The sequence below is a fragment of the Entelurus aequoreus genome, linkage group LG28 (genome assembly GCF_033978785.1).
Source record: "Entelurus aequoreus isolate RoL-2023_Sb linkage group LG28, RoL_Eaeq_v1.1, whole genome shotgun sequence".
NCBI classification, from domain to species: domain Eukaryota; kingdom Metazoa; phylum Chordata; class Actinopteri; order Syngnathiformes; family Syngnathidae; genus Entelurus; species Entelurus aequoreus.
In genome coordinates, this window is record NC_084758.1 from 32286698 (window position 1) to 32309464 (window position 22767).

General features: G+C 39.1%; 1 protein-coding gene across 3 annotated transcripts in view; it reads left to right on the forward strand.

Moving 5' to 3' along the window:
* Positions 1-22767, forward strand: part of LOC133645141 (glycine receptor subunit beta-like) — a 99373-nt gene that overhangs the window by 24694 nt on the left and 51912 nt on the right. For all 3 annotated transcript variants that reach the window (XM_062039983.1, XM_062039984.1, XM_062039985.1), the window contains exons 3-4: positions 12374-12480; positions 15417-15484. In XM_062039983.1, the coding sequence (XP_061895967.1) occupies positions 12374-12480; positions 15417-15484 (175 nt within the window). The remainder of the gene's footprint in view (positions 1-12373; positions 12481-15416; positions 15485-22767) is intronic.

The following is a 22767-nucleotide window of genomic DNA, read 5'->3' on the forward strand; positions in this document are numbered from 1 at the left end:
GGTCAGTTTTGTAGCTTCTGTAACGAGCTAAAGTGTTTTCAGATGTGTGAACATGATTGCACAAGGGTTTTCTAATCATCAATTAGCCTTCTGAGCCAATGAGCAAACACATTGTACCATTAGAACACTGGAGTGATAGTTGCTGGAAATGGGCCTCTATATACTTATGTAGATATTGCACCAAAAACCAGACATTTGCAGCTAGAATAGTCATTTACCACATTAGCAATGTATAGAGTGTATTTCTTTAAAGTTAAGACTAGTTTAAAGTTATCTTCATTGAAAAGTACAGTGCTTTTCCTTCAAAAATAAGGACATTTCAATGTGACCCCAAACTTTTGAACGGCAGTGTATACTTGTGGCGGATGGGACGTGGCCAGGGTGGTGTCAATATGGCGACATCACATCATTTGCATAATCTGCAATGATGCATATCTTTTCTTTAAAAAGGCTCGACAAATTTCATACATATATTTAAATATGTGTTATTAGTAATTATTATTAAAATATATATTGTATTGTGTTGGTTTTTAATTGTTGTGGTTTATTTTATTACTACAATGTACACTTTGTACACCCCTGGTTTATTGACATATATTATTATGCCCTCCCTGAATGTTGGAATTTAGTTTGCCAAATAAGTAAACTAAGCAAACAAAGGAAAGTATATTATTATACATATGAAGTGCACTTACATGTAGGAATCATGTTAAATCAACAATACAAAAAAAAGCAATACAATTCAGTGTTTCCCATAAACTGCCAAAATACCCCGGGCGGTGGGGGCGTGGCTATGGGCGTGGTCACAATGACACCATCGAGTAATTTGCATAATTTACTACAATGATATGATTTTCTCTAAAAAGGCTCAAAAAATGGATACTTACTAATTAATAATAACAGTTTTGTTTTAAACGTCCATCAATCCATCCATTTTACAATATAATTACAACACTTTATGTACATATTTATATACAGATTTGAACAATAAGTTATTCACTGAAATATATTTATTAATTGTGGTTCTTACAAAAAATATATCTTACAAAAATATAAAAGCTAAAATGTCTCTTAAAGCTCTGCCCCTTTAATTAGTGCATACTAAATAATTGAACTTTAGCCTACTACTACAAACATATTATTTACCAGCAACATAAAGTGAAACAGAGGCAGAGGTGTCCTGCCACAGTCAGTAACAAATAAGCAGATAACAGTAGTGGTGGTAGATAGACACAAAGCTTCATCAAACATCTGATCCACTGAACAAAGAGCTCCAAAAATCTTGATCCTACACTTCTCTTTTGTAAAGTAAATCTGAACAGCCGATATGGGCATCTACATCAACTATATGATTTGCCTGAGAAGCTGGACAGGACAAAAAAATAAATAATAAAAAAAATAAAATAAAATAAAAAATAATAATAAAAAAAAAAAGTTTGTGGCGGCCTTAATTCTTTCGTGGCGGGCCGCCACAAATAAATGAATGTGTGGGAAACACTGCAATTAAACCGGATGAAGGTTGCCTCCCGCGCCTTGTGTATGTTATCTGATGCAATGGACCAGCGCAATTACAGGCTAAAGAATATTAGCTGTGCAAACCTGTATAAATGTTTGTCAATTGATATTTTAACGTAACAAAATTGACATGAGATAGCAAGTGTATTTGTAATTACAGGGATATATTCACCAAACTGTGTGTGCGTGCTGACTAACTACGGAAGCCTGTTGCACAAACTCTTCATTTTAAAACAAATAACATAGTACCGTATTTTCCAAACCATAGGGCGCACCGGATTATAAGGGGCCAATGAATGGTCTATTTTTTTTCATATATAAAGCGGACCGGATTATAGGGCGCATTAAAGGAGTCATATTATCATTATTATTTTTTTCTAAATTGAAAACACTTCCTTGTGGTCTAAATAACATGTAATGGTGGTTCTTTGGTCAAAATGTTGCATAGATGATGTTTTACACATCATCTTCAAGCCGCTTTCTGACAGTCGCTTCCGGATGCGCCGTTTTAATGACATTTAGACTTTATTTAAATCAATAACGGAGCAGCATCTCCTCATCCGGAAACAACACCACCAGAAATGTGTCCCGTGAAAAACGGTCCGACCGCAACTCTCTAATAACTAAAGTTCCTTGGGTGAATAATGTAAACTCACTACACCGGTATGTTTTAGCGCTTTCATGGCGAGTTTACTTACAGATATAAGTAAGAACTTTACACTACTTTATATTAGAAATGGCAACAGTGGGGGATGAATGTCCCATAACAAGAAGATACAGAAAAAGAGGACGCTTATCGACACGGAATACAAAGGCACACAATTTTTCAGAATTTATGCAGATCCCAAATACAGATCAGCAGGTACCAGAAGGTCAGAAAAGTTGAAAAGTTTGCGAAACAAAACGCGAGATATTGTCTTACCTTATACACACACCGTAATAATACTTGTATGTTTAATGCGCTGACAATCCATCAAGCAAAGATGTTTTTATTTGAACAACTTTATTAACACAAACACAGGAAGTGAACTCACGTGATGTCAGATAAACCAGAAATGAAGCCAAGTGAACACTCAATTTGTCTTCATCAATAACATTTTATCAGTCTTCATCAATAAAACGTTTACAAATTCAAACTGGAAGACAATAAACATATACAAACGTTCTCTTAAAAAGCCAGAACAATAATGGATGTTTCTTTTGCCAAGAAAATATATTGTGTGTCTACAGTATTTATTTCAGTTAGTTTAAAAAAAAAAATGCAATGTTGTTAAAAGATTTCAGTGTGTTTAACTTTTAACATTTTGAGCACATCCAACAATACCGCAATAATAATGATAATTTTGCTCACATTAACTGTGATATGACATTTTTATTGTTACATCCCTAGAATGTTGTGAGTTACTTATGGTTTATTTATGTATCATTTAGGTATACGTTCCAAATCGCTCTAAAACTCTACTTCCATTCCTACTGCTTCTGTCTTTGGCATTTCTGGCTGGCAACAGAGTAATTCACCGATCACACACCATTTCTAACGGGCCGCAGTTACGTTTGCGTACTTAATTTAATAGTTCATTAAAAAACTGCAATACTGTGACAACGATGCAGCGTATATGCCAACTAGTGTTGTCCCGATACCAATATTTTGGTACCGGTTCCGGTACTAAAATGTATTTAGATACTTTTCGGTACTTTTCAATACTTTTCTAAATAAAGGGGACCACAAAAAATTGCATTATTGGCTTTATTTTACCCAAAAATCTTAGGGTACATTAAACATATGTTTCTTATTGCAGTTAAGTCCTTAAATAAAATAGTGAACATACTAGACAACTTGTCTTTTAGTAGTAAGTAAACAAACAAAGGCTCCTAATTAGTCTGCTGACATATGCAGTAACATATTGTGTCATTTTCCATTCTATTATTTTGTCAAAATTAATAAGGACAAGTGGTAGAAAATTGATTGTTAATCTACTTGTTCATTTACTGTTAATATCTGCTTACTTTCTCTTTTAACATGTTCTATCTACATTTTTGTTAAAATGTAATAATCACTTATTCTTCTGTTGTTTGGATGCTTTACATTAGTTTTGGATGATACCACAAATTTAGGTATCGATCCGATACCAAGTCGTTACAGGATCATACATAGATCATATTCAAAGTCCTCATGAGTTTATAAACATAATATACATTTTAAGAAAACGAAAGAAGATTTTGTGATGCTAAAAAATATCGATGTAATCATAGTAGTATTAGTATATTAGTATATACTATAACCTGCTCAGTGGCCTTGTGGTTAGAGTGTCCGCCCTGAGATTGGTAGGTTGTGAGTTCAAACCCCGGCCGAGTCATACCAAAGACTATAAAACTGGGACCCAGGGTTGGAATTGGGGGTCAAATCACCAAAATGATTCCCGAGCGCAGCCACCACTGCTGCTCACTGCTCCCCTCACCTCCAAGAGGGTGGAACAAGGGGATGGGTCAAATGCAGAGGGTAATTTCACCACACCTAGTGTGTGTGTGACTATCAGTGGTACTTAAAAAAATTATGGACGAGATCATCACAGTGGATGTCAGGTGTAGATCCACCCATGGCATCTGTTTACATTCATGAACTGCGTCATTAGCGGTGACGCCGGTGAGCTACCGTGTGTAGTGTAGCATGTTTATCTATTCCTCGTCCTGCAGTGACACTTGTAAGAAACGTACTTTATTTGTCGCCATGGAGGCGAGGATTAGTGATTTAGAAGTAGCTACAACACTGCAGACTGCGGATTAACTTTAGCCGCTAGCTAGCTAGCCATGTCTTAAAGCACCTCTTCCCATACTTGCCAACCCTCCCGTTTTTAGCGGGAGAATCCCGATATTCAGCGCCTCTCCCGACAACCTCCCGACAGACATTTTCTCCCGACAAACTCCCGGTATTCAGCCGGAGCTGGAGGCCACGCCCCAAAAAAAGAAAAGTCTACCGCAGCTGCGATTGGACCTGACCAGCCTCCGGGTACAAGTACTGGAGTACCAATTGCTTGCCAGGGAAGATCTTCCCCAGGAAGCAAGGATTGACCGGTTTTGGGCCATGCTAGGGAGAGATGGAAGATTCCACACTCTCGTGCATTTGATGAAAGCACTTTTGTGCGTGCCACACAGCAATATATATATATATATATATATATATATATATATATATATATATATATATATATATATATATATATATATATATATATATATATATATATATATATATATATATATATATATATATATATATATATATATATATATATATATATATATATATATATATATATATATATATATATATATATGTGTGTGTAACGGTGTAGAAACAGACGTTCATTATGCGTGATTAAATTATGAATGAAGTGTTGCAACAGCGCCTGTTGCTGGCGAGAAGTGGTATGTACTTTACCTGCGGGAAGTGCTCAGAACTGTGACGCCTTCCAATTGATAATCCCGTGACCCAAGTGGACTCACAGTCTCACAATTTGCACTGTGTTGCAGGACACTGTAATAAAATAAGTTCATAATCCACCTGGTGCCAGTGATATGTTGAAGCGACAGCAGTGTGGAGCTGCATTTTGCCACATACAGTTGTGGACCGTCACATATATATATATATATATATATATATATATATATATATATATATATATATATATATATATATATATATATATATATATATATATATATATATATATATACAGCTAGAATTCACTGAAAGTCAAGTATTTATATATATATATATATATATATATGTATATATATATATATATATGAAATACTTGAGTTGGTGAATTCTAGCTGTAAATATACTCTCCTCTTAACCACGCCCCCGCCCCAACCATGCCCCCCGACCCCCGACCAAGCCCCCCCCCCACCTCCCGATATTGGAGGTCTCAAGGTTGGCAAGTATGCCTCTTCCTAGTGCGTTTCAGTGTTATAACTTCACCTTTATCTTTACTTGTTAAGCCAAAATGCGTCCGTTCTCCCTTTTCTGTCTACACACTGTGTCTGCTTGTAAGTACTCTGTGATTGTGCGCTGCCGAACATGCTCCTCTGCTCGTAAACCAGCAATGACACGACGTGACGACGACGGCGGCGCGGGGGTGTGGGGGACCGGTACTTTTTAGAGGCGATATAGTACCGAATATGATTCATTAGTATCGCGGTACCATACTAATACCGGTACACCGTACAACCTTAGTCCCAACCATGACTCTACTGTAGATCATTTCCATTAAGGTGGCGCTTTTAACATCAGTGCAAGTTGGCGCCCACAGAGCACATTCCTTAGCTGGCTGTAATGAAGTGTGAGTCTAACAGATGAGTCGGTAGAGTTGTCCAGACTTTGTTTGATGGACTAAAGCGGCCAATACATTTCCCAAAGCTAAATGAACATCAATGCCCTGACAGGCCCATAGAGTCGATATATACTGTATACACAGTATATTGGAACACTGCCTTCACCGCTTCCTTAAATGGTATCAAATGTCTAAGGACAAAAGAGAAAAATAACAAACGTAGTGCTGGTGTTGGAAATGTCTGACATGTTTCAGAAGTGCTTTGTGGACGCAAGGAGCCACTCGGTTGCAGTTTAGCTGCAGTGCTTGTTGGAAGAGAGAGGCAAAGGGGGGGAAAAAGAGGTTTATCGGATGGGAATTATGTTTCACTTTGATCATGGCAGCCGCGCAGCAAACACACACACACTGCGCAACATTCCTGCGGAGCGCTCAAACCGGTCCTCAGTGCAGGATAACGTTCTTATAATGATATGTAAAGTGCTTTGAGAAGGGGAAATTCTTTGGCAGGAGGTTTCATCACCACCCACAGGGAAGGCTTTTTCTTCTCTTGTCTCCTGCCAGACGTGCTCTGCCTCTCCGCCTCCGCCACATCCAAACATCCTCACGCTTCATGTTACACTTGCTATCTTTTTGCAAAAAAAAAAAAAAAAAACACAACCCAAAAAACAGTTTTTCAGCAGGCTTAAGTGGGAAAAGATGTGCTGTGTTTCAATCTATCAAATCAATGCGACTCATGGATCATGTTAATCAGGAAACATTTTAGTCGGGTTGTTCCAGTACGATACCCATATTTGAACCTTGCGTGTTGGCCAATACCGATATTGATTCAATATGATATCAGCACGAGGTATACACTTTTTAAAATTATTTTTGTTGTGTAGAATGTTAGAAAAGGTTTGATGAAGTGAAATTAGCCAAACAGAGAACAAGCACTTAGGCATGGAGACTGTTTCTACAAACATTTGTGAAAGAATGGGCCGCTCTCAGTGATTTCCAGCGTGGAACTGTCATAGGATGCCACCTGTGCAACTAATCCAGTTCTGAAATTTCATCACTCCTAAATATTCCAAAATCAACTGTTGGCTTTATTATAATAAAATGTAAGAGTTTGGGAACAACAGCAACTCAGCCACCAAGTGGTAGGCCACGTAAACTGACAGAGAGGGGTCAGCATAGTGCAAAGACTTTCTGCACAGTCAGTTGCTACAGAACTCCACACTTCATGTGACCTTCCAATTTAGCCCACGTACAGTACGCAGAGAGCTTCATGGAATGGGTTTCCATGGCCGAGCAGCTGCATCTAAGGCATACATCACCAAGTCCAATGCAAAGCGTGGGATGCAGTGGTGTAAAGCACGTCGCCACTGGACTCTAGAGCAGTGGAGACGCCTTCTCTGGAATTATGAATCACACTTTTCCATCTGGCAATCTGATGGACCAGTCTGGGTTTGGAGGTTGCCAGGAGAACGCTACATTTCAGACAGCATTGTGAGTGTGAAATTTGGTGGAGGAGGCATTATGGTGTGGGGTTGTTTTTCAGGAGTTGGGCTTGGCCCTTTAGTTCCAGTGAAAGGAACTTTGAATGCTCCAGGATACCAAAACATTTTGGACAATTTCATGCTCCCAAACTTGTGGGAACAGTTTGGAGCGGGGCCCCTTCCTCTTCCAACATGACTGTGCACCAGTGCACAAAGCAAGGTCCCTAAAGACATGGATGACAGAGTCTGGTGTGGATGAACTGGACTGGCCTGCACAGAGTCCTGACCTGAACCCGATAGAACACCTTTGAGATGAATTAGAACGGAGACTGAGAGCCAGGCCTTCTCCACCAAATGTGACCTCACCAATGCGCTTTTGGAAAATGGTGGAAAATTCCTATAAACACATTCCGCAACCTTGTGGACAGCCTTCCCAGAAGAGTTGAAGCTGTAATAGCTGCAAAAGGTGGACCCATATCATATTGAACCCTATGGGAATATAATGTATCTATTATTAACCATGGGGAATAGACATATGCTGTCTTTAAGTCAAAGTGGCGTGATAATTGTTTTTTGGCATCACCTACGGCCTGATGTCAAACAACATGTGCAATCTATAACATAGCCTGTACAATTAGACTAGATTTACACTGCAGGCCAAAGTGGCTGACTGTTTACACTGCAAGCAAAATGTGATCTTTATCAGACTTCAGTATAAACGCGCACAGTACCCATTGTGGTCCCAGTGTGTACGTGGCCCCCAATGTGGCTTTCACGTCACTTGCATGCACACTTCGATAAAGTGAAAGCAAAGGAAGTTGACCGGATTCCGTAAACGAACAAGGAAGTCGCTAAAACCACTACAAAATTTTTAAAAAAGTTGGCACACCTCAAAAATATATATTGTTATGCTTTGAAAAATGTTTTTGTGAGGAAGTTGCAAACAGCACCTTTAAGTCACACTGCATGCAGATATACAATTATACAACGATATTGCTGAATATATTTAATATTTTTATTTTTGACAGTCCAAATATATGAGGATTCTCTCTCTTTGCAGCACGAGCACCTCCTTTCTCGCAGCCGTCTGTGTAACTGTCAGTTGGCGCATACTTTTCCGACTAACAAATGCATAACAGTACTCACAAAACAGTGATCACATTGTGGGATTGTCTAATATATTTGCATATTTTCTTCCCATACTGTGGGCGTTCTGATGATCAGCATATATTTTGCATATTAATGAAGACACTCTAAACGGATTGTGCTCCCTATTCTGCTCACTTAACAGATGCGATTCACTGTGCTCAATTTTAGTAGATCAGCTTTGTTTGTGCTATTAGGTTTGCAGGTGTTTTAGTACGTGCAAACCTTTGGTGTCCACAATTATTCATTCACGTTTCTTGTTGGATGCTGTAATATGCTTCTGCCAATCTGTAAGTAACTATAATTATCTAATCCAATCCAATCCACTTTATTTATATAGCACATTTACACAACAAGAATGTTTCCAAAGTGCTGCACAGCCATGCTAAAAACAATATTAAAAACAATATTATGCTACACCAATGACTGAATAAAAACAAAGAATAAATGAATAGAAAACCAATACAGATACAATATAAAAAATAAATATGATTAAAAACCATTTTTAAAGGGTAAAACCAATTAAAACAGTCAGATATCTATTACTTTTTTAATGACTTTTTTCATTGACAAATGTTGTCTTACCCTGCAACGTTGTTTAAGGTAGGACACTGTACAGAATGTATCCCTAGCTTGTGTGCTATTGTGTGCTTAGCTGTCGTGTAGCTTCTAGATCCTAGAAGCTTATCAAGCTTACTTTTGGTAAGTGACTTGACTGAAATAGAAGAAAAAAACTTATTGGAGGACATTTAGATTTCAGCTGACTGCTTTGCAAAACATGCTGCAGGACTGCTTGTATCAGAGCGCTTATACTCGACATTTTAGACCAGGGGTGTCAAACTTACGACCCGCGGGCCGGCTAAGACCCGCAAATAGGTTTTATTCCGCCAGCGAGTTTGCTAAAATGAGTTAAAATGTTTTGAAATAAACTGCTGTTCTACATGTGTCCATTGGATGTCGCCAATAGCAATTCTGTTAGGCAAGCAAAGGGTTTATACCGGGGCCAAGCAAGAGGTACACACTAAAGCGTGGCTGCGGCTCCTCCCCCTTGACCCAAATACAATGTAAAGCCTTCCTTTTTACGTCATTTTTCTTTTCTTTTTCATTTATTTATTTATTTCAGGCAATGACATTAAAAAAAAGTAAGAAGTTGACAACACATAGTAATATAAATTAATATTGTGCAAAAGGTAATGTACAGTATGTAATGCATGATTGTCCAGTTTTGCCTGGAAGGGAGTGGGGATAAGATCATTTATTTAATCCCACCCCCAGTTCTCCATTCAGTGATTATTACATTGAGTTTCACTGTTACTTTGATTAAGGATTATAATACAAATGTTGTGTCATAGTGGCATTACCACAGATAACTAGTTATTACATTGTAACAATAATTTGTATCAACAATGTATGAAGATAGAATATACCAACAATGGTAATAGACAACATAGCAACAATGGTAATAGACAACATAGCAATAATGGTAAGGAAACATTGAGCACATGTTAACACTTTGAGACAGAGTTCAACAACAGGTCAAATTAAAGACCCTCATCTCTATATTTGAACCAGACCCCATGTTTGTATAATAGTTTGAATCCATTAATAGTTTGACATTGCTTGTGTTGTAAGTCCAGTTTGTTCCATAGTTTTACTCTACATACAGACACACAAAAACTTAGTTTTACTCCGCATACAGACACATAAAAACGTTTACGAGTGAAGTGAAGTGAATTATATTTATTATATTTATATAGCGCTTTTCTCTAGTGACTCAAAGCGCTTTTACATAGTGAAACCCAATATCTAAGTTACATTTAAAGCAGTATGGGTGGCACTGGGAGCAGGTGGGTGAAGTGTCTTGCCCAAGGACACAACGGCAGTGACTAGAATGGCGGAAGCGGGATCGAACCTGGAACCCTCAAGTTGCTGGCACGGCCACTCTACCAACCGAGCTATACCGCCCCGCGAGTGGTTTGAGCTCTCGGCAATGAGAAATATCCAAAGCCTCTCAAGTTATGAGCCTGCACTCGTCTTATAAAAAAACGTAGATTAGGTGGCAATAATTTGTTAAATGCTTTATATAAGATTATTAATGTATTATATTCAACAAGGTCATCAAATTTGAGCTACTTTGATTGCATAAACAGTTTATGAGTATGTTCTAAATAACCAACGTTGTGAATGATCCGCACTGCTCTTTTCTGTAACATGATCAGAGGATTCATTGTGTTGTGGTAAGTATTCCCCCACACTTCAACATAATATGTAAGGTATGGGAGTACCAAGGTGCAGTATAGAGTACAAAGAAGTATTCAACACAGTATGTAAGGTATGGCAGTACCAAGGTGCAGTATAGAGTACAAATAAGTATTCAACACAGTATGTAAGGTATGGCAGTACCAAGGTGCAGTATAGAGTACGGAGTGCATTTTCATTGAGGTATAGTTTTGCTTTGTTTATAATTGAAAGGCTTTTGGAGATTTTTGTTTTAATGTGTCTGACATGAGGTTTCCACGATAGTTTACTATCAATTATTACTCCAGAAGATTTATTCTCGTTTACGATTTCAATTTGGGTACCATCAATACTTATTTTCTGTTCAGACTTTATGTTGCGATTTCCAAACATCACTACCTTCTTTTTATTTATATTCAAGGATAATATTATATTGTTTTACTATGTTTAGTTCTGTGTTTACTGTATTTATAAACTCATTATAGTCATCACTACTGTAGAATATATTTGTGTCGTCTGCAAATAGTATACATTTCAGTACTTTGGATGTATTAAACATATCATTAATATATACATTAAACAGTTTTGGCAGTAAACGTCCTCTGCTTCGAACACATTGCCCCAAAATGTCTCTGTCAAAAATGGGTTAGGGTTTTGCGGGCTAGGGATGTTAACGATATGAACATTTCATATCAGTTATTTTGACCAAAAATATAACGGGAGCATTATTATCGCCGTATTGTTGGATGTGCTCAAAAAGTACTTACACACACACTTTTGATTTTTTTTAAATACACCCACTGATAAGTGTTTTGGCGGGCTTTGTGGTGTCCTACTCTGTTCAGCGGTCCTAGAAAGCACCATAAAAACACCTTTGTGTGTGTCAATCACTCTAATCTAAGAGAGCACAGCTTGTATGTTGAATGTGCACAATTGAAGTTGCTCAGACATTGAGTTTATATAAGTTTATGTCGTTAATGTCTCCTGTTTTCCTGTCAGCATTTAAGCTAGCAAGCTATCGCCAGTCTGTCCGTGAGTTTATTAAAATGCGGCGATCAATCAAGGTTTCTCGATCATTTAAATTTAAACAACGGTAGTACTAATCATCAAGAGTTTTACCGCGGTTATCATTATTACCGTTTATTGTTGTTAATGGAATGGGTGTCACATTTGTGAATGTTTTACTGTCAGTTGGAAGGCTACTTTTGGTTCATGGAGCATGATGATGAAAAGATCAATGGGGTCTGACAATCAGCTGTAATTCTTGTTTGCCCTTAGCCTGGTTAGCATTATAACGCTACAACTGTAATTAGGCATATTGTTATTGTTATTAGGCATATTTAGCTAACAGAAAACTTACACAAAAGCTTACAGAAATGGTTCATAAGTTAATGTTGGCCTTCTTGAATGTGTTATTGCCGTGTTCTAGCAGGTTCCCCCACACAGACCTTTGAGCTGGGCTTTGTTCCACATGTTCATTCTTGAATGTTTGGGTGGTCCAGTTCCAGACACGAATGGAACAAACCAGCGGTGGTTCTCCAGGGGTCCTTAATTGAATCAGAGCGGAGTCATGAGCGTGTTGTGCCTGTGCTGTACCGCTCATTTGCCAGGAATGTGACCTACCGATGTGACGGCCTTCACTCGGCTCTCCTTTGTTTGTAGGCAGCTGTCATCTGAGGATCTGGCCCGAGTCCCTGCCAATTCCACCAGTAACATCTTGAACAGGTTACTGATCACCTATGATCCCAGAATACGACCCAACTTCAAAGGTAAGTCCGAATTCCCTCTTCATCCCCGTCTGTCTCGCCTTTATGAAGACCGTTTGATCACTAGTGTCATGCTAATTTCACAACGGATACTCTGATACATATGTCTTCTTTTGGACTCATCCCTGCAATCTTAGGTCAGAGCGGGCATCTGGGAGAGCTTGATCTTTCCTTTAATACACTCAGATGCCTCAGATCCACACATGCAATCATCGAGTAAAAATGTAAAGATTTAGCTCACCAGATTGCAGTGGGGAAATAACACTTTCTTAAACCCAATCTTGTCATGTGATTCAATGACAAATTATGCTTAATAGTCAGTCTTTGCAGTTTACACAGGGTACAGTACAACAAATCACAAGCCTCCAGTCACGAAGGTCCCAAAAGAACTGGCGAGCACCTGACTGATGTCCTCGACACTCCTCAGGTCGATCTTCACATTAAATAGCGTCCATCCTTGCGCCCTTGGCAGAGCCATCATTAAGCTCCGTGTGCCGCGAGCGCAATCGACCGGTCCGCAAGCAAAACATCTGCTCTCAATTCCGGAGTGACCTGAAAAGTCATCCATTAGCAGCGTGTCACGATCTCCTCAGCTGTCCATTTATTTGGCCAAAGCTTAAAAAAAACCTCCTTGCTTTTATCGACCAGTGCAAGGTTTTTTTTTAAGCATAGAAAATGAATTAGTTGCACTACAGTAGTATTCCACACAACCACATTATATTTTCTAAGCAAGCTAGTAGTCAAAAGAATCCTGCATCAAACAATATACTAGTCTTCCAGTTCTGAACCGCTGCACACAAAAGCCTGAACATTTTTCTAAAACGTGCACCCTTCTGTGTTGCCTGTACTTTTATGTCTGAAAAATACTCCACATGATAGTGCTGTTATTAAAAAAAACAGGACTGCCAATCTATGTTTGGAGAAGCAAAAGGAAGTAATTGTCCACAAGTCATCGACCATTCAGCTAGGGCTGGGCGATATATGGAATGTACTCGATATATCGTGGGTTTGTCTCCGTGCGATGAGAAAAGGACTATTTCGTGAGTATTCAAGTATACGTTCTCACGCAGTTGCTTTTAGCTGCAGGCATTGCACTACAAGCTTTTCTCACTCTTTCTTGTCTCTCCTTCTCACAGAGACATAAAACAAGCGCACCTTCTTACATACGTCACATACTGTCGCGGATGTGGATCTAGTTAATAGTGAGAGAGTCCAGAACATAGTGGATCTAACATAATAGTGTGAGAGTCCAGTCCATAGTGGATCTAGTTAATTGTGTGAGAGTCCAGTCCATAGTGGATCTAGTTAATATTGTGAGAGTCCAGTCCATAGTGGACCTAGTTCATAGTGTGACAGTCCAGTCCATAGTGGATCTAACATAATATTGTGAGAGTCCAGTCCATAGTGGATCTAACATAATACTGTGAGAGTCCAGTCCATAGTGGATCTAACATAATAGTGTGAGAGTCCAGTCCATAGTGGATCTAACATAATAGTGAGAGTCCAGTCCATAGTGGATCTAACATAATAGTGAGAGTCCAGTCCATAGTGGATCTAACATAATAGTGTGAGAGTCCAGTCCATAGTGGATCTAACATAATAGTGAGAGTCCAGTCCATAGTGGATCTAGTTAATATTGTGAGAGTCCAGTCCATAGTGGACCTAGTTCATAGTGTGACAGTCCAGTCCATAGTGGATCTAACATAATATTGTGAGAGTCCAGTCCATAGTGGATCTAACATAATACTGTGAGAGTCCAGTCCATAGTGGATCTAACATAATAGTGAGAGTCCAGTCCATAGTGGATCTAACATAATAGTGAGAGTCCAGTCCATAGTGGATCTAACATAATAGTGTGAGAGTCCAGTCCATAGTGGATCTAACATAATAGTGAGAGTCCAGTCCATAGTGGATCTAACATAATAGTGTGAGAGTCCAGTCCATAGTGGATCTAGTTAATATTGTGAGAGTCCAGTCCATAGTGGACCTAGTTCATAGTGTGACAGTCCAGTCCATAGTGGATCTAACATAATATTGTGAGAGTCCAGTCCATAGTGGATCTAACATAATACTGTGAGAGTCCAGTCCATAGTGGATCTAACATAATAGTGTGAGAGTCCAGTCCATAGTGGATCTAACATAATAGTGAGAGTCCAGTCCATAGTGGATCTAACATAATAGTGTGAGAGTCCAGTCCATAGTGGATCTAACATAATAGTGAGAGTCCAGTCCATAGTGGATCTAACATAATAGTGTGAGAGTCCAGTCCATAGTGGATCTAGTTAATATTGTGAGAGTCCAGTCCATAGTGGACCTAGTTCATAGTGTGACAGTCCAGTCCATAGTGGATCTAACATAATATTGTGAGAGTCCAGTCCATAGTAGATCTAACATAATACTGTGAGAGTCCAGTCCATAGTGGATCTAACATAATAGTGTGAGAGTCCAGTCCATAGTGGATCTAAGATAATAGTGAGAGTCCAGTCCATAGTGGATCTAACATAATAGTGTGAGAGTCCAGTCCATAGTGGATCTAACATAATAGTGTGAGAGTCCAGTCCATAGTGGATCTAAGATAATAGTGAGAGTCCAGTCCATAGTGGGGCAAGCAGGAGACCATCTTGAGTGGAGACAGGTCAGCAGCGCAGAGACGTCCCGAACTGATGCACAGATGAGTGGTCCACCCCGGCCGGGTCCCGACTTTGAACAGCTAGCGCAACATCTGTGGTCACCTAATCTAATAACACACCTATTCAGTGTATTTACTTGTTTTTGTGTGTTTTTTTAAAGTCTATTTGCAATGTGGCCGTCAGCGAAGAAAAATCCATTAATTAGCCGCACCATTTTGTAAGCCGCAGGGTCAAAAGCGTAGGAAAAAAGTAGCGGTTTATAGTCTGGAATCTACAGTAAACCTTTTTTTTTTTTTTTTCCTCACACAGGAATACCAGTGGAAGACCGAGTGAACATTTTCATCAACAGCTTTGGCTCCATCCAAGAGACCACTATGGTGAGAATTTACTCCACTTCATCCTGGCACCTTGACAATTATTATTTACACCAATCGAGGCTATAAAAAGGGTTTATTGCATAAGTTTACGGCCAAACATACCGTCGCTTATGTGATGACTTTATTTCCAAAAACAATAAGGCAGCCCAGCTGGAAAGTTAATGAAGCGACAGGACTCAAGGACGTGACATGGGCGACTTTGGATCTCGAAAATAACTTATCCTACCATTAATATACTATATGCATGTGGAATCCATACCACCAACATTCTGCACTGGACATGCCATTAGCCATCATTTGAAAGGGGTCACAACATACACAATAACAGAGATGTGCCGGTTAACACGCGAAGTCCCAGAGAAGGGTCAATTGACATTTTTACCTAGACAACACACAAGAGGGTCATTTGACCCCTAGTCCCCCCTGTGGACACTCCTTTTGTTATGAAAATGTGGCTGTTAGTGGCACACGGCAGGGGGCCACTTGAGCCTGTGTGGGGGAGGGGACCTTACAGCTCAAGCTTTAGTTCTGAGGTAGGTTGTGTGTGTTTTTGCAAGGATCAACAGAATGAAGGGATCAACACTCTGACATTTATTGTTAAAAAAAATACAAAACAAAACATATTTACAAAGAATGAAAAAGCAACTGTTTTCCCAGTTTTGGTGTGGAGGGTTGTTGCAGAAGCAATTGTTATTTTTGTGTGCCAAAAATAGTTTAAAAAAAAAAATTTACAAAGAAAAAAGCATATTTACAAAGAATGAAAAACCATGTCCATGTAAACGTGACTGACATACATTTGAGCAGTCACTCACAATCCTGGCACTGCCATTGCTCCTTTCGGCATTTCCCACATGTATAATTTTTCTGTCTACCTAGACAAACTGCCCCTAACAGCCCCATTACCATAACAAAATGAGTGATTAGTGTATTCGGGAAAAGCGTCGGGCCAAATGACCCCTCTCTGGGTCTTCTAGGTAGACAGAAAAATGCTGGGACTTCTAGTGTTAACCGTACAATTTTGTTGAAAAGGCGACTCCGAAAGGGACAGGCGGTAGGAAATGGATGTATGGATGGTATGGGATCAACCGATGCCGATTAAAGCATTCCAATGCCCATCACAACAGCCAATCCCCTCTGGCTGACACTGTATTTACTGCTCCCCTAGGTTAATAATCATCACGACAAATAAACTGCATTTCTTAGTATCTTACGTACCATTATCACTGGAGGACAAGGCTAAACATATTACACATCCAGTAAAAGCAAGCAGAAGCAGGCATGCTAATCGCTAAGCTAGCTGTTAAAAATAGCTCCAAACAACACAAAAAATAAGTGCTTAGTAAAGTTTAAGAAGTGCAGATGGAATCCCGTTGCAGTAGAAAGTAAGCAGTTATTAATAAGAAATGAACAAGTAAATTAACAAGTGTCGAAAGAGAGGATAAGTGTTGTACCTATCTTGCATTATTACGGCCAAGAGTAGCGTATTTTCCGGACTATAAGGCGCACCTAAAATATATTTTTTTCCTCAAAACTCGACAGTGTGCCTTATAACCCGGTGCGCCTAATGTAAGGAATAATTCCGGTTTTGCTTACCCACCTCGAAGCTATTTTATTTGGTACATGGTGAAATGATGAATGTGACCAGTAGATGGCAGTCAAACATAAGAGATATGTGTTGAGTTGAGTTGAGTGGAGTATGAGTTTATTTGGAACATGCAAGCATACAACATGATACATCACAATTTCCAGTTTCTCTTTTCAACATGTTCAAAAAGGAGTAGGAAGAAGCAGAGCTTATTTAATCCTACCCCTTTTCTTTACATAACAGTTGCAAAACTTTTTGTTCACTTCCTGTTCACAATTTTTTCACAATAAACTCCATAAGTAATCACAATAAAAATAAATAAATAAATAATAGTAAGAATTTAATAATAATAATTGGTGAAGTAAGTCATATTTCATATGATGAGATAAGTAAGATTACTTTAAGAATGAATGAATGGATTGATGAAATAAATTGAGAATGTTTGTCATGGTTCTTCTTCTTTGTACTTTGTAAACACTTTAAGTTTGAATAGTTTCTTGAAGTGGATCATATTAGTACATTGTTTGATTGCTTTGCTTAATCCATTCCATCATTTAATTCCACATACTGATATACTGAAGGTCTTAAGTGTTGTACGTGCAAACAAAGGTTTTAATGTGTAGACTGCAATATAATGGCAGTCACACACAAGAGATAGGTGTAGACTGCAATATGACTCAAGTAAACAACACCAAGATTTTATATGTTCCATTGAAAATATAGAACATTACACACGGCACTCAAAAATATATCAAAATATTTTAGTAGGACTTTGGTAAGCTATGAAGCTGCACCGCTTGATGGATTGTACTGTGCTTCAACATAGGAGTATTATTATCGTGTGTGTATAAGGTAAGACATATTATCTGGTGTTTTGTTTCACAATATTATGCAAAAGCAACTTTTCTTACCTTCTGGTACCTGCTGATCTGTATTTGGGATCTGCATACTTCCTGAAAAATTGCGCGGGTCCGCCTTTGTAGTCGATAAGCTTCTTCTTCTCTATCTTCTTGTTATGTGACATTCATCCTCCGCTGTTGCCATTTCTAATATAAAGTAGTGTAAAGTTCTTACTTATATCTGTCAGTAAACTCACCATGAAAGTGCTAAAACATACCGGTGTAGTGAGTTTAAATTATTCACCCAAGAAACTTTAGTTATTAGAGAGTTCCGGTCGGACGGTTTTTCACGGGACACATTTTCAGCTGATGAGGAGATGCTGCTCCGTCATTGATTGAAGTAAAGTCTGAATGTCACTAAGACAGTTAGCTCCATCTTTTAACACTTCTTCCACTCCCGTCCTTGCACGCTACACCGCTACAACAAAGATGACGGGGAGAAGACGCTGTCCAAGTGGAGGCACGTAAATAAGACCGCCCACAAAACGGCGCATCCTGAAGCGACTGTCAGAAAGCGGCTTGAAGACGATCTGTAAAACATAATTTATGCAACATTTTGAGCAAATAACCACCATTACATGTTATGTAGACCACAAGGAAGTCTTTTACATTTAGAAAAAAATTATAACAATATGACTCCTTTACCCTATAATCCGGTGCGCCTTATAAACGAAAAAAGATCGAAAATAGACCATTCATCGGCGGTGCACCTTATAATCCGGTGCGTCCTATGGTCCGGGAAATTACGGTACACATAAGGGGAGGGCGGATCGATCCATGTATCAGTACCAGCATATGATCAATTAAAATCATTTGTTTGTCGTTTTTGTTAACCGAAACCAAAAGATTCAAAAGAGTAGCAAATGGTAGTTTTTGCTTTTGTTTAGTTTTTGTGTACTAGTAACTTTGTTTTGATCGAACAATTGTATGTTAAGGAAATAGTTTAAATATCGTGTTGATAATGTTATGTTGTCAATTGCACTCACCATAAATCCATTTGAAAAACTGTAGTCAATACATGTGATAGGTACACTACCGTTCAAAAGTTTGGGGTCACATTGAAATGTCCTTATTTTTGAAGGAAAAGCACTGTACTTTTCAATGAAGATAACTTTAAACTAGTCTTAACTTTAAAGAAGTACACTCTATACATTGCTAATGTGGTAAATGACTATTCTAGCTGCAAATGTCTGCTTTTTGGTGCAATATCTACATAGGCCCATTTCCAGCAACTATCACTCCAGTGTTCTAAAGGTACAATGTGTTTGCTCATTGGCTCAGAAGGCTAATTGATGATTAGAAAACCCTTGTGCAATCATGTTCACTCATCTGAAAATAGTTTAGCTCGTTACAGAAGCTACAAAACTGACCTTCCTTTGAGCAGATTGAGTTTCTGGAGCATCACATTTGTGGGGTCAAAATGGCCAGAAAAAGAGAACTTTCATCTGAAACTCGACAGTCTATTGTTGTTCTTAGAAATGAAGGCTATTCCACAAAATTGTTTGGGTGACCCCAAACTTTTGAACGGTAGTGTATCTGTATCACTTCTAGATGAGCATAACACCCTGATTGGAACATGCTTACACAACACATGCATAAAGAATTGAGCATGTTCAATAGCTTAAGGCACAATAAATAGCCTATGATGACTTAATAGCTTTGTGAAAAATGATTTTGTTTTGACTGTCTGAGAGGTATTCATTTAACAATGCGCTTTTGTTGTGTTTGTACGTTCATACCTCTCTGATGCACACTGAACATTATCGTCTTTTTCAAAGGCACAGTATATTTTTCTAATACGGCTCTTGAATTTGGATCTAATTAGAACCTGTAATCAAGTGTATCCCTCTGGGTTCGCTTAGACCTTTTATGATTCCGAATAGTTGCAGTCAAAGGAGTGAATGAGCATCACATTTGAAAAAAAGTTCTAATGAGAGATAAGGAGAGATTAGACATCTTCAGACTTTGCCTGTGTGGGCAGTGCGATGTCATTCACTCGCCCCCTCTACATCACCGAGCCCGACCTCACATCCGCTGTCGTTTGCACATCTATTTTTTGCCTGTAGGATGACTAATTCGACGTTATAAACTGTGGCAGTTGTTTTCATTTTTTTCCCACGTTTTACAGCTCCTCAATGTGAGATTTGCTGGCTGCGTTAAATCCCTCCAGAAGGGAGAGCGCGGCACAGGGCGGCTTGATGTGCAGCCAAAGAAAAGATTCAGTTCCACAGCAGAAAGGTGTGTCAAATAAGACACAAGCCAGCAGAGCAGCCCCTCGAGTGGATTGTTAAGAAATGACAACATCTCTTTAAAAATACGATCCCACTTGAAGGAGAAATGCACTCGTTGCCCCACACATTTGTCATCCGTGTACAAAAAAATTGACTTTGGAACGGTTTTGTGTAACGTCTAAGTGAGGTCGAGGCAGATCCAAACATATTCCTTTTCCACAAAAGACAGTAATGCCACACGGGGATTTACAACAAAGACCTAACAAGGCAAGCTTCTTCTTGTTTTATAGTTTGCTTTGGGTTTAATGGTTCCCTATAAGCGATTGTCAGGTAACAGTCATCTATTGCACAATACTTAGTTCTGGTTCCACGAGAGAGCGAAACAGCCCCGAGAGCTTTAAGCTGGCCCTTGTGTTTACAGCTCTTGTCACCTTTGATCAGTGTGCGGCGGTTCTGACGGCCCAAACATTTGCAGAGGACCCGTGTTCATTCCCCCAGGTAGTAGTCCTGGCTCGCAGCGGGAAGAAACAAGGACGGATCCAAGACAGTCCAGCTCGTTGTTAAGCAATGTCTGTGCACGTGTCTGGTGCGCAGCTGCGGGGATTCCATGGAGACGGCGTAGTGCTGCTGTACAGAACGTAAAATCAACTGCATTTACTTAAAGAACAGACCTGCAGCTGGGTCAGTTGCTTGTTGACTTCCAAACAGACAGAAAGTCAAATACTTAAAATGAGATCCAGTACAATCTAGGGTTGTACGATATACCGGTATTGGTATAGTACCGTGATACTAATGAACCATTTTCGGTACTATACCGTCTCTGAAACGTACCGGTCCCCCACTCCCCCCCGCTCGTGTTGAGGTCACGTCGTGACATTGCTGGTTTACGAGCAGAGGAGCATGTTTGGCAGCGCACAATCACAGAGTACATACAAACAGACAGTGTGTGTAGACAGAAAAGGGAGAACGGACGCATTTTGGCTTAAAAACTAAAGATAAAGGTGAAGTTAGTGTGAAGTGAATTCTATTTATATAGCGCTTTTCTCAAGTGACTCAAAGCGATTTACATTGTGAAACCCACTATCTAAGTTACATTTTTAAACCAGTGTGGGTGGCACTGGGAGCAGGTGGGTAGGGTTGCAAACGGGTGGAAAGTTTCCGGTAAATTTACCGGAAACTTTCTATTAAACTTAAATACCATAGATAAATAAATGATAAATGGGTTATACTTGTATAGCGCTTTTCTACCTTCAAGGTACTCAAAGCGCTTTGACAGTATTTCCACATTTACCCATTCAAACACACATTCACACACTGATGGCGGGAGCTGCCATGCAAGTGGCTAACCAGCAGCCATCAGGAGCAAGGGTGAAGTGTCTTGCCCAAGGACACAACGGACGTGACTAGGAAGGTAGAAGGTGGGAATTGAACCCCAGTAACCAGCAACACTCCGATTGCTGGCACAGCCACTCTACCAACTTCGCCACGCCGTCTCAAATATATTTACCCCAGTAATATCATCAAAACTTACCTGACTAGATGAAGTCCTCGAGCTCAAATACTAGTGTGGCCTCAATAGCCCTGCTGTAGTGTGTAGCATGCTGGGAATTATCTGTGCATGTGATGGAAGAATGCACTGCACATGTGATGGAGGAATGCACCGTGAAGGGTTGAAATTCTACTGAATTTGCATTAAATCAGGTTGTTTTAGCTCATGCTGCAAGATCTAGCATGTTGCATTCAATGTTTTTTTCCCATTAATTCCCGTTAATTCCCATGGAAAGTTTCCAACTTGGAATATTCCCGGAATTTTGCAACCCTACAGGTGGGTAAAGTGTCTTGCCTAAGGACACAACGGCAGTGACTAGGATGGCGAAAGCGGGGATCGAACCTGCAACCCTGAAGTTGCTGGCACGGCCGCTCTTCATCCGAGCTATACCGCCCCAATATATAACACTGAAACACCCTCAGGAAGAGGTGCTTTAAGACATGGCTAGCTAACTAGCGGCTAAAGTTCATCCGCCCTCTGCAGTGTTGTAGCTACTTCTAAATCACTAATCCTGGTCTCCATGGCGACAAATAAAGTATGTTTCTTACACGTAGCATTATCACTGCAGGACGAGGAATAGCTAAACATGCTTCACTACTAAGGCTGCAGCTAACGATTATTTTTCTATCGATTAATCTATAGATTATTTTGTCGATTAATCGGTTAATCTATCGATTATTTTTCCGATTAATCTATAGATTATTTTTCCTTTTACCGATTATTTTTTTATTCAAAATGAAGATGAAAAAATAAAAGTAGGCCAGTTTTTTCAAAAGGCATGGCTTTTCTTTACAAAAAAAAAAAGTATGGCCACTCAGTCAACATTGACAACAACATGACTAAATATTCTGTAACAATGTAAACATTTAAAACTTTTAACCTTTAACAAAATTAAAAGTAGCTTATTTGCTTTTTAATGTGCAAATATAAAAGTCAACATCCAGTGCAAATCTTAATATTCTGCAATAGCATAAGCATTTCAAAAGTAAAAGTATTGCTTATTTTGCTTTAAAATGTGC